This window comes from Cnephaeus nilssonii, assembly GCF_951640355.1.
Source record: "Cnephaeus nilssonii genome assembly, chromosome: 10".
In the NCBI taxonomy this organism is placed as follows: domain Eukaryota; kingdom Metazoa; phylum Chordata; class Mammalia; order Chiroptera; family Vespertilionidae; genus Cnephaeus; species Cnephaeus nilssonii.
In genome coordinates, this window is record NC_137081.1 from 89,141,158 (window position 1) to 89,158,834 (window position 17,677).

Here is a 17,677-nt window from a genome sequence, read left to right on the forward strand (position 1 = left end):
GACGCCTCACCATTCGTCACTTATGTTTAGCCTTTACAAAATTCACTCTCCACTGTATGACCTTCCAATTCCAGGGTGGAATAAAGGTTCACATGTTCTCATTTGGTGGCTGAGTTCCATCATGCCCATCTGCTGCAGGGCTTTCCTGACAACTCCCCATCCTTCGGCCTCTGAGTCCATGCACTGGCTTTGGTCAGCAAAGCAAACCTGTCTCAAAAATGCTGCCCTTATCCAGGGGGAATGAGAAAGAGGCCAGCAGCAACAATTCTCACCTTTTCCCTTCCATCAACACAGGTGCCATTGCTACCATTAAATTTTCATTTAGTGGTGCAGGAGGAAAAAATTGGAAAGAGAGAATAGATGTGGAAATAGCTACTGCTTAAAAAATGCTGCCATAGGGAGTGCTTTCCATGCACTATTAATGTTAATGGAGTAGAATTGCCCCATCCTCTTAATTAGATGCATAATTCTTAACCTTTAGGTAAACTGTGTATTCAGGCATGATGGAGGATGAAATGAAATTACTGCTTCCCTGAGGCAGGAGAGAACACATCCAACAAAGACCCCGGAGCACTATTGGATAGCTGGAGGAGGCATCATACTTATTTTGACTGAAATGGCACAGAGGGCAGGTGCCATGTTCACACACATGAACACACTGGAGCCCAGCACCTTGCATCTACACTGTGAAATGCATGGGATCCCGGAGACACCCGAGACAGAAGCTGTCCGATCAAGGACATAGAGCTGTGTGGCACCCAGAACACAGGTGCGTGGGTTAAAGAATCCGCTGAGACAGCATGGAGCCTGGGCCTCCAGTCTTGCACCTGGCAGGGGCTGCAATGCTTTCCCGTGTGAGCCCATCAGCACTGTAGTCTTCTTAACAGACCCCAAGAGACGCATTCAAATCGCCTGTGGCACGACCCGCCTCAGGCCACTCTTCTCTCTCCCTTCACTTGGTCAATCTTCTCCAGCTGCCAGGGAGTTTAAAGCCCTTCATCCTAGCAATGGATTTCTGCCAATCTCTAACTTCCTGGTCATTTTTAATAACTACCCAGTCATTTTAGCGTTTCCATCATCTTTTTCAAAAAGCACCCCCGGCTGCCATCAACTGTATTGTTTTAACAGTCTGAGTAATAATCTCGCCTTAGGTGCTGTGGTTTATACACCGTTACCTGAAGACCTCTGAAAGTCAGGAAGGATGGAAACAACTCCCTTACATGTAAACATGGAGCCTCAGAAGAAACCACAGTGGGAAGTAACCCAAGTCCTGGAGGACACTCACTGCCCGCCGGCCCTGTGGAGGCGCCTGGGCCTGGCACTGCAGTGTGGACAGCAGCCCTCCTGGCCGAGAGCGTCCAGCTCCATCGGCCGTGCTGGCTCTCCGGCTTTCAGACCATTGATGTTGACATTAGCATGGACTAACATTGAAACTCTAATATTAACTAAATAGTAAAGCTAAGTTTCATATTAATAAAATATTTTATTTTAGCTAAAACTAAAATTTAGGCTTTATGTATGTATGCTTATAATGAGGATCATAAGTTAAAAAATAGTTTGTAGTATTTTAGAGGTCTGATATGGTGTTATTAGGTGAGCCACATAAATGAATGCCTTTTACAGTAGATGAGAAGGACAAGCAACACTGCACACAGGCCATCTTATTTCAATTCTTGTTAGGGTGTGACTTTTTGTCTGTTCCCCCCACTGTGTGATGGGCATTGAAGTTATGCATCAATTATGATTTCTTCATCTTCCAGGCATATGAAAGGATGATAATGTCTGGTCCCTGTAGGTGACTGAAGGGTAGCAGAATATGCCACCCCACATAGGCCAATTTGCAAAGGATCATTTAGAGCTGAGGGCAATTAAGAAGCAAAGACTTAGAAAGTTCCTTGCTCTTCCTAAAAGCAGGACATGCATTTTCAAAAGTTCCTCCTCCTCTCCAAGAAGGAGAAAATGTAATCACCCGAGACAACTTGAGGATCTATCAGCCTGGAGACTGATCCCATCAGAAGGATCACATAACTAACCTTACCAACTAGCCTTACCAACTAACCTTAGCAACTAACCTTACCTACTAGCCTCACCAGCAAGCCCTTCCCTCCAGACTACATTCCTTTGTCCTATCATTTCTCCACAAATGTACTGTGTTTCTTGTTGTTGTTGTAGTTATTAAAGATGTTATATAAGCTGGAGCCCTAAGACACCTCTTTGAATTATCATAATTGTCCCTGGGTCTCTCCCACGTGTCCATGAAATATACATGCTAATCAACTTCTGTTCCTTTTTCTCTCGTTAATCTGTCTTTCATTCCAAGGGTTTCAGCCAAGACCTCAGAAGTTTGAGGGAAAGTTATTTTTCTTCTACATATTTTATTCTGGGCCATGAGTTGTGACCTGTGTCACTCCTCGACTGCAGCAGGTTGGGGGCACCTGTCCTCTTCTAAGGTGACACTTGAGACAAGAGCAACTCCACCACTCTGGGTCCTGGGGCTGTGGAGGGGAGACCTGGAGCAGAGCCCCTGGCCCACCCAGGATGGCTATCTGGCCTACTTGAAAAATGAACCCTTGTTGTAGTCATTAAGTTGTGCTGGCTTTATGTTGTTGTTGCAGTATAATTTAGCCTGTTGCGACTGATAAAAGAATGCTAATTATTGGTTTTCAAAGTGCTTTTTTGACCATACCCTCACATGCATTTTCATGCCAACAAGATTTTTTGAGGACCTACTTTGTACCAGGTGCCAAGCAAGGCTCTGGGTATTCAAATGAATGTGACTCAGTGGTTATTCTTAAATAATTCTCAGAGTTGGAGAATTCTCACTTGGAAAGGAATTTTAATTTCAATGCTACCACCGAGGAAACACATGTCCTCTGTGCCTTTTAGCTGCCAACAAATTACCATCCCAGGGCTCCTACCGCCACCCTATCCCCTCAGTTAAGAAGCCCCTGTGGGTGGCACTGGTGGGAATGGTGTGCCCACGGTAATGGACTCCTGGTTTTCAACATCATCACTTGAGGCTCTTGAGACTACACAGGGTTATTTGTCTAAAATCATGTCTCCGTGGTTGAGAATCATTTTTACTCCATTAATGATACAAATGAGACAAAATGCAGGATCCTGATTCAGAGATAATTCCCCAAAAGGTTGTTTGCCATCCCCTCCCTCCCTCCCTCCCTCCCTCCCTCCCTCCCTCCCTCCCTCCCTCCCTCCCTCCCTTCCTTCCTTCCTTCCTTCCTTCCTTCCTTCCTTCCTTCCTTCCTTCCTTCCTTTTTTCCTTCCTTCCTTCCTTCCTTCCTTCCTTCCTTCCTTCCTTCCTTCCTTCCTTCCCTCCTTCCTCCTTTCCTCCATCTTAATCCTCCCAAGGTGGTTTCAGCAGCTACTCCACTATCCTGACATCTTATCATTTCTAAGCTCAATCAAAATATTCTGCTGAACACATAGATGGATTATTAGTGTCAGCAACTTCATTTCTAATTTTCTCTTTATCTGACTCCTTCTCCCTGTCTGGGATGTTTTCCCAGAGAGAATTAGTTTTCTATTCTTGCAGGTATCTTAGCCAGATGGATTTTGGAATGACATCTGACTGTATCTATATAATGAAGGTTTCCTAGGAAAAATCTAGTCACAGTCTGATTCAGTCCAAGGGAATTTTGTATAACTGGCATTAGGGCAGCTGGTGACAGGGCAGACTTAAGAAAATATTGCCTTTTCTTGTCCATGAAACAGAATTTAATTGTAGTAGCTTTTTTTTTTTTTTCCCTAGATGGGTGTGTATTTCTTTAGATGTGGATAGGGTCATGTGGTTCTTATTGTAATTAACCTCTTTCAACCTCAGTTTGTTCATTAGTACTAACCTATACCTCATGAAACTATATGGATTAAAATGAGGCAGTTTCAGAATTCATCTATTCTATAAACTGAAAATACTTATTGAAGTATCCTGGCACATTGCAAGTATTATATCCAAACGCTGGGCTTAATGCTAATATATTTCTTTTTCCTTTCCCCCGACATTAAGTGCCTCCTAGATATGGATAATTAGTAAACTGAACAGCAAAAAACAACAATATATACTAGTAAGTGCATATATGCAGAATATACCTATGAGCAGACATGTATAAGTAAGGTTTTGTTATACATATGTATACACATATGATACTGTAACTAGTTACATGCATCATATATAAATACTAGAGGCCTGGTGCACAAAATTCGTGCACTGGGGGGGTGTCCCTCAGCCCAGCCTGCACCCTCTCCAATCTGGTACCCCTCGAGGGATGTCCAACTGCCATTTAGGCCTGATCCCACCTCAGGCCTAAACGGGCAGTTGGACATCCCTCTCACAATCCAGGACTTCTGGCTTCCCAACCACTCACCTGTCTGCCTGATTGCCCCTAACAGCCTCTGCCTGTCAGCCTGATCACCCCCTAACCACTCCCCTGCCAGCCTGATCGATGCCTAACTGCTCCCATGTTGGCCCGATTGCCCCTAACTGCCCTCCCCTGCCAGCCTGGTAGCCCCTAACTGTCTTCCCCTACAGGCCTGGTCGCCCCCAACTGCCCTTCTCTGCTGGCCCGGTCACCCCGAACTGCCCTCCCTGCTGGCCTGATCACCCCTAACTGCTCTCCTCTGCAGGTCTGGTCGCCCCCAACTGCCCTCCCCTGCAGGCCGGGGTCCCTCCAACTGCTCTCCCTTGCAGGCCTGGTCCCTCCCAACTGCCTTCCCCTGCTGGCCTGATCACCCACAACTGCCCTTTCCCCTGCTGGCTATCTTGTGGCGGCCATCTTTTGTCCACATGGTGGCGGCCATCTTTGACCACTTGGGGGCGGCCATCTTGTGTGTTGGAGTGATGGTCAATTTGCATATTACTTTTTTATTAGATAGAATGCTCTTGTCAGTGAACATGTATGCCCTCAATTGGCAGAACCATCACACAGAACAAGTGTAAACTCAGGACCTTGACCTGCTTTTCCTTCATCATCTTGACCTCTGCTCTCTCTTCTCAGAGCATAGTTTTTAAAGTTAGAGCTGCCTGGTTCATTCCTCTGAGACCTAGGTAACTCACTTTGTCTGTACATCTCCACTTCCTCATTTATGAAACTGAAGTAGTAACATCTTATTCACTGATTGAGGTGATACTGTACTTTTTATTAATTAATTTATTTTTATTTATTTATTTTTAAAATATATTTTATTGAGTTTTCACAGACAGGAGGAGAGAGGGACAGAGAGCCAGAAACATCGATGAGAGAGAAACATTGATCAGCCACCTCCTGCACACTCCCCACTGGGGATGTGCCCGCAACCAAGGTACATGCCCCTGACCGGAATCGAACCCGGGACCTCCCAGTCCGCAGGCCGACGCTATATCCACTGAGCCAAACCGGTTTCGGCGATACTGTACTTTTTATGTATTTCTTTTTATCTTTATAACTAGAAGCCCAGTACATGAAATTCATGCACTTGGCGGGGGGGGGGGGGGGGTCCTCTTGCAGTCCGGAAGCCCTCTTGCAGTCCAGAAGACCTCTTGCAGTCTGGAAACCCTCGGGGAATGTCCAACTGCACCATCTTGCAGTCCAGAAGCCCTTGGAGTATGTCCAACTGCTGGGGGGAGTGGGCCTAAGCCGGCAGTTGGACATCCTTTGCACTGCCATGGAGGCGGGAGAGGCTCCCACTTCCACTGCTGCGCTTCGCCAACTGTAAGCCTGGCTTCTGGCTGAGAGGCGCCCCCTCTGTGGGAGCACACTGACCACCAGGGGGCAGCTTCTGCATTGAGCAGGTTAGGGCTGAAATCCCAACATCCCCCGAGAGGTCCCAAATTGCGAGAGGGTGCAGGCCAGGCCAAAGGACCCCACTGGTGCATGACTGGGGCCAAGGAGGGATGCGGGAGATTGGCCAGCCAGGGAGGGACCACGGGAGGGCTCCAGGGCATGTCCATCTTGCTCAGTCCTGATCAGCCGGACCCCAGCAACAAGCTAATTACCAGTCGGAACATCTGCCCCCAGTGGTCAGTGCACATCATAGCAACTGGTCAATTGGTCGACTGTCTGCCCCCTGGTGGTCAGTTCACATATAGTGAGCGGTTGAGCGGCCTCAGCATATCATTAGCATATTACACTTTGATTGGTTGAACAGATGACGGGACACTTAGCATATTAGGCTTTTATTATATAGGATGTAGCTATCAAAAAATTTTAAAGTTCCCATGTAGATCATATTATATTTCTATTGAATAATATTGTTTTAGAGGCTACTTTGTTTATCATATCCAATCATTGTTATTTTCTTTCTAGTTCTATGACTTCATGCTTCTTACCTCTTTCCTCTACCACTGACAGAGAGACCTAACTAACTTATTTTCTGCCATCTCTCTGGACCCAGTCAGTTCTCTCTCTACAGCCACTTGGTCAAGCTTCCTATCATGCCACCCTTTACTCAGTGCCAGTAGGTGAGTTCACCCACAGAAGCCTGCTGCTGAGCACCTGAGTCAGAGTGGCCCTCCCTCTGTCCTGCCCTCCTTTCTTCCCACCTTCTCGGCCTCCTCCTCTGCAAGAAGCAGCAACAACTTAAGCTGTTTAGTTCCCAAATCTGTCTTCTCCCCACCCTCTGAGGGTGAATCACACTGGTCCGCTCCATGCTTTTCCCATCACAATGACTCCTCTCTCTCCACCTGTGCCTTAAGGAAGTGATACCTTTCCTAGAAGATCCATGGAATTTACCCAAGAAAAGGTACCTCCTTTCCCAAGCATTGTGTACCCCATTGACATGTAGGCACTGTCTCTAATTCTGCCGACAGTGACACAAGCTCCTTCAATACAGTAGCCACTGTAGTCAGCTCCATTTACTTATGCATCTTACTCCCTGGAAAAGCCTGCAAGATTGGTGAAAAATTTGCAGATGAGAAAACATGACTCACAGACTCAAGTTATGACCTGACAGTGGCTACTCAGCAAGTAAATGGCAGAGCAGGGAATTCAGTTAATTTTGTCTTCAGACCTTAAAACATTTCTACTGAGTCACACTAAGGTTATGGTTTAACAATCTCTACACACACACATGCGCGGGCACGCACATGTACGCACACACACACACAAACACATACATGTACCTACATGTGTGTGGAGGAAGGCACACAGGAATAAAAACACTATAATTCACCCATTCCTGCCTTTCAGCAAAAAGGAGAGGACAGTGAACATTGTTTACAAAATCACCTCTGTCATTTCAAAAAACTTAGATAAACTGAGAAGTTAAATTTTAAAGCGTGAAAGTTTCCAAACATTTTTGTTCTTATGGATATCATTATGTTATGTTTGTCATGCTCATTCTTAGAGATGGGGAAACTGAGGCCTAGAGATGCTGAGTACCTTATCTAAAATCACGTCGCCGGTTCCTAGTCCACGTCTTTGCTGGCCCGGGCTGCTCTCCCTGTGGCCTGGGTCCGCGAGGGCTCAGGTGGGAGGAAGTCCAGCTGGGGAGCTGCCACAGTGTGAAGCCTTTGCAGACTGCTGGGCCTCACCTGTGCAGCTGCATTCCGTGTCTAACTGAATGCATTTGTAAAGCGAATGCTATAATAGCATCATAACTACTGTCAGGTAAGAATTTGTTATTCTCATGATTCTTGGCTTGTAATGGCCTTGGGAAAGCTTCATACCTTCTCTGCACAATCAGTGTTTCCATAAGAAAGTATATTCTGAGACGACCAGGTGCATGAAGGTGTCAATAAACATCACCTATTATATAAATAAATTATCATATTTCATGGCCTTAAGAGTCTCAAAAAGTCTCTTTTTAAACCAAGCCCTCTAGTTCTTTACTGTGACAAGACAGTAAAACCTACGCACGCATTTTACCTCACTCTGTGCGGGTTAGTACAGAGACGCGGAATGTCTGGGAACAAAGGACATTGGAGAACAGCAACTGTATATAACCTGCTAGGATCAAAGCTGCGAAACGGGAGGCCCATAAACTGTAACTTTCTCAGGGTCACAGGAGGCAAGGTAGCTGATCCAGGAGCGGTGGGCAGTCCCCCTCCCACACTACATCCCCACTCGGTGGAGCGGCTTTCTCCCAGCAGGAGCTGTGCGGTAGGCCTAGCCCCAGGCCCTGTTGGGTCAGGGTCCTCCGGCATAGGAATGGGAGTGGTACTTCCTATTAATGGAGGAGGGATCTCCCATGCATTCAATAACCACTTGCCAAATGTTTGCAAGGTGCCAGGTGCTACTCTAAGCATTATGGGATAAAATGCTGAGCAAGACAAAGAAAGTTCCCCTTTCATGGAGCTCACGTTCTAATAGAGGTAGACAGTAAAACAAAAAAAAACAAAAACACAAACAAAAAAAACAACAACACACAAAGAAAGAAAATTGGAAGAAAACAACCTCTATGCAGAATACTAAAACGGGTCGAGGTGGCAAAGCGGGATGGACTGGAAGCTTCAGTTGTAGTAAATGCAAGCTGAGAGATAAGCATGAGCAGAGGAATGCAGCCTCTGAGCAGAGAGAACTCGGGTGCCCACCAGGCAGGGAGGAACGTTGCAAGGAGCAGGCAGGATCCAGGGAAGGGCCCTTTGGCAGCAGTGGGAGCTCAGAGCCCTCGGAGCTCAGTGGAGCACAGGAGGGGGTCTGGGTTCCACTTCACAGGGAGGGGAGGCCTTGAAGCGGGGCCTAGAATCTCACTTGGAAGGACGGTCACTCTGGCTAAGTGAGATGCACACTGTGAGAGGTGGGGTCAGGGCTGAAGGGAGAGGGAGCAGGACCGGATGCCCTTGTCCAGTGAGGAGGCCACGAGCTGTGACTTGACGTGGAAGCAGTGAAATGGGGCAGAAGAGGCTGGGCCAAAGTCTCTCTGGGGATGGGTTTGGTGTTTGCTTGTGTGCTGCCTGGAACCTAGATGGGAAGAGGAATGAGTCCTGCGCTTTCACCCTAAGAAACCAGGTAGATGATAGCACCAGTCATTGCGATGGGAACATGGGTGAGTGGATGAGGGCTGGGGAAGAGACGTGGGCTAAGTCTCCACAGCACTCTGAGGGAGGGAACTACCCTGTAGAAAGTAAGTATGCCATTGACCAACAAGAGGCAAGTCCCGAAGTTGAACTCTTTCACCACCTCACATGACAGGGGTAAAAATAGCAGGTGTGCCCTGAATGTCTACTACATGCAGCACACGGCATCTGTCATTATATTCTACAGATCAGGAAACTGAGGCTCAGAAAGGCTATGTAACTTATTCCGGATTTCACAGCTAATCAGCACAGTTTAATATCAGGCTAATGACTCCACAATCCGTGCTTTTTCCATATTGTTTCCACTGCACTGCAGGTGAGAACTAGGAAACAGGGGTCTCCTTCCCACAGGCACCCTTGAGATAAAGTAAGTGAGCATGGTCTTCCATGCAGGGGTGAGAAAACAAAACATCTTACCCAGGATCGGAATGTGGACTTGGGGCAATCCACATGGGTTATTTAAGTCGCTAATGGTCTGAGCGGCCATTCGTTTGCAGCCAGACACCTGTTCTGTCATAAACTTTGTGGACAATTTATTTTCCTCAATGCACACCCAGTTCCTCAGCTCCGGGAAGGCACATGTCTTCTTCATAAAAACCACCTCTGATTCTGACTCAGGGAGCTGTGGGGACACTATGAGGGAAGGTGGCTTTCATGTGCAGTGAGGTGCACTGCCTTGAGTCACACGATGGTCTCTGTTTGGTAAGCTCCTATAACCAACCACATTTAAGCAGGTTACTTTGAGGGCTACAACAGAAGTCCCTGGAGGGTGAAATGGAGAGTCAGACATGAATTAGCTCTGACCTGGGTTTGTCTCCGGACACTGCCCTCTTTTTCTGTATTTTCTTTGGCTAGTTGGTTATTCCTGAAAGGTTTTGAAAATAAGGTAGTTTTAAAACATGTCTGTACATGTCACTGCAACATGGACGCGCGTTCCCCTCGCTTTGAGTGTGACAGCGTTGGCTTGTCTGTCCCACGCTGCTTGCTTTAAGCCAGGAAGTTTACAGCGGTTTGTTACATAGGAGCTGATGGCAGGTGTGCCCTGAATGTCTGATGGCCAGACAAAGATGCACTTTTTCTTCTGATACCTGCAACCTCCTTGCATTGTTCCCTTCTCTCTGGGAGACCTTTCTTCTTTCTCTGCACATTATTTAGGAATGAGATGAAGGTTAAAGCCAGAGACATTCCTTTGAAACTGGTCTCTAGCACTTAGCAGCTAAGACCTTGGGGAAACACCTAATTTCTTAGCACCTCCCCTTCCATCAATAAGCAGAGAGTGATAATACAAATCCCATAAGATCATTGAGAGGATTAAATAAAATAGCTTTTGAAACACCTGTAGAGTAAAAGGTGCTCAGAAGCTGAGATGTTGGAAGCTGCCCATTGTCTTCACTAGCAGAGAGGTGTGGACAAGGAACCCCGGAAGGCTGGTCAACCTTGAAGCTCTGAAAGGTCAGAGCCAACCACCCACTGTTTAGTTGAGACAATGGTAGCTAAAGCAACTTCCACCTTTTAGTCTTATGTAAATCCTTACTGATGGGCTGTCATTGGAATTGCCTGCCTAAGGGCTATGGGTGTATCCCAAAACCTGAATAAAAGGGATAGCTAGGCTGGAGCAAAGCGGAGTCCTTCCTCTTGAGCTGGGCTCCCACCTGGCCCCCAATATTTCCAAATTAATATTTTCTAGTCTCTTTCATTTGTGTGCGGCCTCCTCCAGAGCCCGAACCCTGAACCTGAACCCTGAACCACGCGGGACGTGTGTGTGTGTGGGGGGGTCACTCGCACTGAGAGCCAATGGCATTAGTGGCAGTGGTAATCAAAAAGATGCATCATAGGAACCATGGGTGTCTTGATAGAGTTTAAAGTGCAAAAAGTGGAAATGCCCTTTAAATAAAGGTATTTCATGTACTGCCCCAGTATTTGTTGTGCAGATGTCATAGAATATGTTTGAGCTTCTGATTATGCTGCTCCTATGACAAAATGGTTTTCAGTAGCATAGTGGCAGGCTGCTGTGCTGAACGAAGCATGGGCTTCGGTTCAGTTCTACCCATATGCTCTGTGTCTGTGTGTATGTGGAAGGATGGAAAAAGGGCAGTTAGAAAGCTATGAGGGAGGGAGGAAGAAAGGAGAGGGAGGGGAGAGGAGAAAGACAGGATGGATGGGGCAGCGGGGGAGAGAATACTTATAGAAGTTTGAGAGGAGAGTAAGGAAGAAGGAGTCCAGCTCTCTGCTGAACCTCTCAGATCAGATGTGCGGGTGTGGCTGGGGGCCAGCGATAGCAACATGGTGGTGACGTTGTCAAAGTGGCCTCAATTTGGTTCCAGCAGGGCTGTGAGCACAAAAGTAGTGCCATGAATCAGAGGCAATGCAAGGCGGGCTCTCAGGATCTGTGGCTGAGCTGGACTGTGGGGACCAGATGTGGGTTCTGCTCTCAGCTGCTCCCAGTCCACCAGGGATAGGAAGTAACCTAACATTACCTAAGTGCTTAGCACATTGTAAGTACCTGGTTTAGCCTGACATAAACAGACATTAGCTCTGGGCTTTGAGATAGAAGAGAAAGAGAAATCCCTGTCCCAGTGACTTCCTGCACACTTACAATAAAATCCAGTCTTTAGCCTTGCATGGCCTGGTCTCTGGGCACCCAACCTTTTCCTGTTACCCTTGCGCCCTGTTCCCTCTCACGAGCTGCCCTGGCCTGGTGCTGATGCTCAGCCTGCAGTGCAGTCCTCTGTCCCGGATTTCACAGGTCCCACCCCTCCCTTAACCAGGACTCTGGTGGCAGTGGCAGGACCCCTTGAAGCCAAGAGAGCCTTTCCTACCTGCCTGTCTGCAAGAGAACTCCCATCATGGTCACACTCAGACCCCTGATGTGTCTTCACTTTTCTGTCTCACATTGTCCACGAACTGATGATGTGTGTATGGGCACGTGTGTGCCTGTACATGTATATAAATATGTATGTGTGCAAATATGTGTGCATGCTTATGTGTGTGTATCCATGTGTGTGCAAATAGGTGGTATATGTGCATGCTTATGTGTGTTTGGTTTGTTTCTGTCATCCCTACTACAAGCATGTGACCAGGAACTGTTTTTATTTTTCAGTGTTTCATTTCTCCTTGCCAGAAAAGTGCGTGGCACAGAATAAAGAATCAATAAATACTTGTTGTATGAAAGGAAATGTAATCATCTGTTAATAGACCAAGTATTGGGGACAAAGTGTTTTACGTTTAGTAATCCCCAGAGAACCTTGAAGTGCTCTTTCTTTATCAGCAATGTGACTATGCTGTATTACAATTTCTTACTGAGATTTCTAAATGTAATGATTAGTTTTGTGCACATGGAACCTGAGGATCTATACACATGAGTGCATTCATATGTTTATTTGGGAACACAAAGAGTATATGATGAGTATATGTGCCGATACACAATGTATTATACAGCATAGACTCTATAGTATGTAAACATGGTGTTTGTATATTCAGACATACTATAGCAAATCTTTATTTAGAGCAGTGGTTCCCAACCAATTTTTGGCCATGCCCCACCTAAGCATCTCTAAAATCCTGATGCCCCCCCTATAACATATAATTCTTACTTTTTAAAAAGTGAACTCCTATCAGCCTAAAAGGCCATTAACTTGGTCTAAACAAGCTTCAAAAGAACATGGCATCCATAAAAGAGAAAAATAAAAGAACAAAAGGACAGTTAAATACTGAGGAAGAAATCACTAAGAAATTAAATAATAATAATAATAATAATATGAAGTGATATGAAAAAATAGCAAAACATAATAGAGAACTGAAATGCATAAATATGTAGCAATATATATTTATATACGGATATGAGGCCCTTAGAACCATAAGAAATGCAAACAATTCACTGTTAATAACTCATTCTCAATTGCCCCCCTTAAAAGTCAAATTACCCTCCTTAAAAGTGAAATTGCTCCCCTGTGGGGTGTGTGCCCCACATTGGGAACCACTGATTTAGAGTCCAAATTATACACCACAAATTAACATATGTAGCCAATAGCCAATAAGCTATATGCTCACTAAACTATGATCAGTTAATGTTAAAGAGGAAAACTGAGGATTGTAGAATACTTTAAAAGAAACAGGATTTTCCTTCTTCAACGTAAGTAGAGGAAGCAGTTGACTCCAGGTGGAATCACTCAGGTGCTGCATGGGGACAGGAGTAGGGTGACTGAATGGCCGAGAGGCAGGGAAATGGGGCTGGAAGTGCACTGATCCTTAGTTCTACGGATGAACTGGAACAGCCCACGTGGCAAACTTGTTTGCATGACTGACCCGAAATAAACCCTGGCCAGGCTCTCCAGCAGCTATGGGTTTCAAGATTAGGGTGTCTACTTGCATCAGCATTGACCTCTTACCTCTGATCCAGGAGCTCAGAGCTGGATGGGGGGAGGGTTCCCAAACCGCCTCTCAGTGCACAGTACGGTGAGTGTAAAAGATGCATCCACCCAATACTCACACCAGAAAGTAACTCACAAGGGGATGCCGGGAGCCAAGGAGACGCTCCATTGTGCTACATCCACATAATGAAAGACTCTGTTGTTAACGAACATTTGGCATAAAGTCATACTTATTGATATGGAACGATATTTGTACAGCGTGTGTGTGTGTGTGTGTGTGTGTGTGTGTGTGTGTGTGTGTGAAATTCAGAGGGTAAAACAATATCACAGAGGCCCCGCTTCGGGAGATAAGGGGATGCTTGCTCAGCTCTTCCAGACTGAGGGCCAGGTAAGGCGAAGTGGGTCTCCACCATCTCCCCTCTGCTCCCTGGCCTTCTGGGAGTAAGCGCTTGGCTTCAATTAGGGGGATTAGTACACTGTTCCTGCACGTATGTGCCTGTTATGAACTGATTGTTTGTGTTCCTCCCAAATCCATTCACAGGGTGGAAACCCTACCCCTTAGTGTGATGGTCTTAGGAGGGGGAGGGGGGTCTTGGGGAGTGGTGGAGCCCTCAGGAACGGGATTAGTGCAGCTCTCTCCCCTTCGTCCTGCCATGAGAGGACATGAAGAGAAGTAGCTGTGTGACCAGGAGAGGCCCCTGACCAGAACCCTGCCTTTAGGGGCAGCCAGCCTGCGGATTGGTGATAGGAGCCCCTTAGGTCAGTGCCCTGGGCCCTGCCTCTGCAATTCCTGTGCACATTATTGGCTGCCTCATGCCCACGAGGAGAGCACACCTGGGTTGGCGTTTAGGTGTGAGGGGTGAGAGGCTGGGGCCACATCTCTACGAGGCACTCTATCAGCAGCTCCACCTCACCCAGTGCCACAGCACTGCAGCTGAAGGCCCAGGGTCCCCTTAGGCTCTGGCCCACACGGAGCTTTCCAAGCCAGCTCACCAGGAGAAAGCGGGCACTGTATGAGCATGCCCAATGTCCTCCTTCCTCTACCTCCTTTACTCAGACCCATGGGGGAAGTGAGGGTTAATGAACACCTTCAAACCTCAACAAATACACAGTGTGTTCCAACTGCACTTTTGTGCATATCCATGTGGCCCAACATCTGGAAGGATACACACCAGATACAATGTCCGTCTGCTCTGGGGGACGAGATTGTTTTCTTGCATGAGCTGTGATCATTACAATCATCCTGTTTACACATTTAAAACAAGGAGAACGTTCTCCCTCAGCTTGCTTCCCAGCCCGGCACACGTTTGGGGCCTTCCCTCTGGGCTGGAGGCTGTGCACAAGGAAAGCGATAAGGCCGCGGGGTCTGCTGGCCACGCACCGCGGTGCGAGCACAGGCTCCATTTCGTCCCTCTTCCTGTTGCCTCTGCCTTCAGGGTTCTGAGCAAATGGAGAGGCGGTGAAACTGGAAGTGTAGTGACTCGCACAAAGTCACATAATAGAAAGAGGAGCCAAGCCCTCACTCCCACGGTGGCCTGCTCCCAAATCCACGCCCTCCTGCTCAAATAACCACATAAAGTAAAGGCAGTTTCAGCAGAAAAATAAAACATGTGCGACATCCGTGGGGTGGCCACAAGGACTGCACAGAACGCAGATGCTGCAGAAGATCCCGGAGTCACAGCAACATGCTCACTCCTCCCTACACCCGCCAAACCCAACCTGGGAGACAGGAAGCAGCGCCCTAAAGAGGGTGCGCTGGGTTTGAGACACAGGCGTTTTGCAGCTAGTGCTGAGCGTGACCTGTGCAGGCGTGACAGCGGGAAGGGAGAGAAACAGGGACAAGAAACATCCACTCTCTCCAGGCAGCCGCCTGAGGCCTGGGGAAGGGCCCTGTCCCCGAGCTCGGATCTCAGCCTCCGCGCTCGGTGCACCCGGCCCGCGCAGTAACTGATTCTCCCAGCGATGATGCTGAGTCCTCAGGAAAAGGTTACATTTTATATTCGGAATTATCTGCTTAAGAAGGCAAGGAAGCATGTAATCTATTTGAAAAAGATTTTCATTTCAAATAGTTAGAAACTCTTTTAGAAGATTTCTGGTGCTTAAAGGAATAAGTGACAGTTATCTGGAAAATTCACTCGCGAGGCACAAGGTCTTCCCTAAAGATTCTAGATCAGGGCGGCTGTGGGTTATATTTAGTGAGGTGCATAGCCTGCTCCTTTTTGACATCTCATGGTCTAGTTTTCCCAGGCCTTTCACAATTCCTATCTTCCGAGCACTGGACTCTAAATTTCATGACGCTAAAGATTCCGACACACTTTTTGGCCAGCCCACATCCCATGGTGGGCAGCCTTCCCACCCCCACCCTCGCCCCTGCAGTGGAACAAATGAACTGTGTTTACAAAACCGACTGATTCCCAGGGTGGGCATGATTGTTGCCAAGCCCACCTGACATTGTGCGAAATCCCTGGGTGTTTTAGTAAGCAGTTCTAGGAAATTTCTGTTTGTTTGGTTTTGTTGTGTTGTGTGTGTTTTTTTTTTTTTGCAAGCACGTTAATAATGAAATAAATTATTCACTCTAAAAAATAACCATCAGAAAAGATTAAAAAATAGGGTTTATCTAATTTTTTCTAAAAGCAAGTTCTATTTTTATAAAATGCATTTGCACGGAGGCCTCCACGTTTCAGGGAGCACACAGGACCTGCTACCCAGTGGCCTCATTGCCTCGCACTGCGCCCCCAGGTTTTCCGCCCAGACGGGACGCCCTGCTTTTGGTGAATGTGCAGAGACCCTGCTGCCTTCCCTCATGCTACCACCCGCACGTGTTTATGTCAGGCTCAAGGGCTCGCCTCCAGGGCCTCTGCTCTCAGGGCACCTTTCACGGTCACTGCTGTGCAGGGTGGTGTGGCCATCCTTCCCTTTGGAAGATGAGGAGAGGCCTTCAGAGGCGAAGGAACTTGCTCTGGGCCCACCCTGGGCATCGGTAGGACTGGTCCATCACAGTCCTCTCCTGGCAGCCTTTCCCTCCCAGCTCAGTGCAGCCCCCTTGTGGGCAAACACCCATCTCTGTGATATTCCCACTTATGGAGCCCTTCTGCCCGCTGTGGTCACCCTGCGTGACCAATCAGAGCAGGAGGGCCTGTGAGCTTACCTGGTGTGTTGAGCAGGCGGGACCTCCTGCAGTAGTAGGCCACCTCCTGCTCACAGTGCTCTGAGCTGTCAATCACGGCCTCCAGCTGCCCCAGGCTGCCCCCGTAGTCCAAGGCCATGGAGTAGGGCTTCTCGGGGCTGGCGCCCTGCACACGGGTCAGCTCTGTGTTGTTGTGCTGCACCGAGGTCCAGATCTTGTCCTCTGCCCAGAAAACAAAGCCCAAGGAAGGAGGGTTAGAAGAAAGTTCAGAAAAGGATCACACTGGCAAAAAGAGGCTCATGCAGGCAGTGTGATGGTGGCTCCCCAGGGGAGCCACTGCTCTACTCATGCTCCGGATTTGACCAGAGAGTTTTTGCTCCTCACAGAGCTCCACCAGGGGAGAAAGGAAGTTAGTAATCTTGAGAGCTGATGTTTTGGAGCCCTGATTCCACAGGCTGCAAGCTAATCATCTAATCCCATTATCTCATTTAAAATCCATGTTACTTAAATCCGAAGGGAGCCCACACGCCCAGGTCAGAGGTGGGGGGATGCAAGTGAAGAGACTCAGGTGGCTTGCTCAGGATTGCAGTTAGTGACTCAGCAGGAATTGGAACCCAGGGTGTCAGTCCTCCAAAGCCCTCCATCTACTGACACACCCCGCTTCACAAGAGAAACACCAGCTTCCATGGTTATCACAGAAAGCCACACATTCCAGGGCAAAAATAAGACCTGCCCACAGAGTCTCTGTAAAACACAGTTAACAAGGGTAGAATTTGGCCATCCCCACTGAACTCCGAGGCACTTAACTGCAGTTTATTATGCATCCTCTGTTTGCCAAAAGTATTTGTGGAGGCTTACAAAAAAAGAACATGCAGAGGCGAAGACCTTTAAATCAGGGACCTTTAAAACATGCTTTGCCCAGAACAGGGAAAATGGAAGGCCAGGAGAGAGGAGAGGAATGTGAGTTCTAGAAACTCGGAGATCTGTATGTGAAACCTCTTTCTGCTGAGAACAAGCTTAGACAAGTCACCTCACTATCTGGGGGCTCAGTGTTATCAGTAAAAAAATAAAATAAATAAAAATATAAGGACAGCAAAACCACCTATCCTGTGGCAGGGCTGTTACTATGGAATAACAACCAAAAATATAAAGTTTCAAGACACTATCTGGGAG

The 17,677-nt window shown here is 47.4% G+C and overlaps 1 protein-coding gene across 2 annotated transcripts in view; it reads right to left on the reverse strand.

The window, feature by feature from the left end:
- Positions 1-17,677, reverse strand: part of CNTNAP5 (contactin associated protein family member 5) — a gene marked incomplete at both ends in the record, with an annotated part of 850,484 nt that overhangs the window by 270,397 nt on the left and 562,410 nt on the right. For both annotated transcript variants that reach the window (XM_079783016.1, XM_079783015.1), the window contains one exon: positions 16,526-16,726. In XM_079783016.1, coding sequence (XP_079639142.1) covers positions 16,526-16,726 — 201 coding nt within the window. The remainder of the gene's footprint in view (positions 1-16,525; positions 16,727-17,677) is intronic.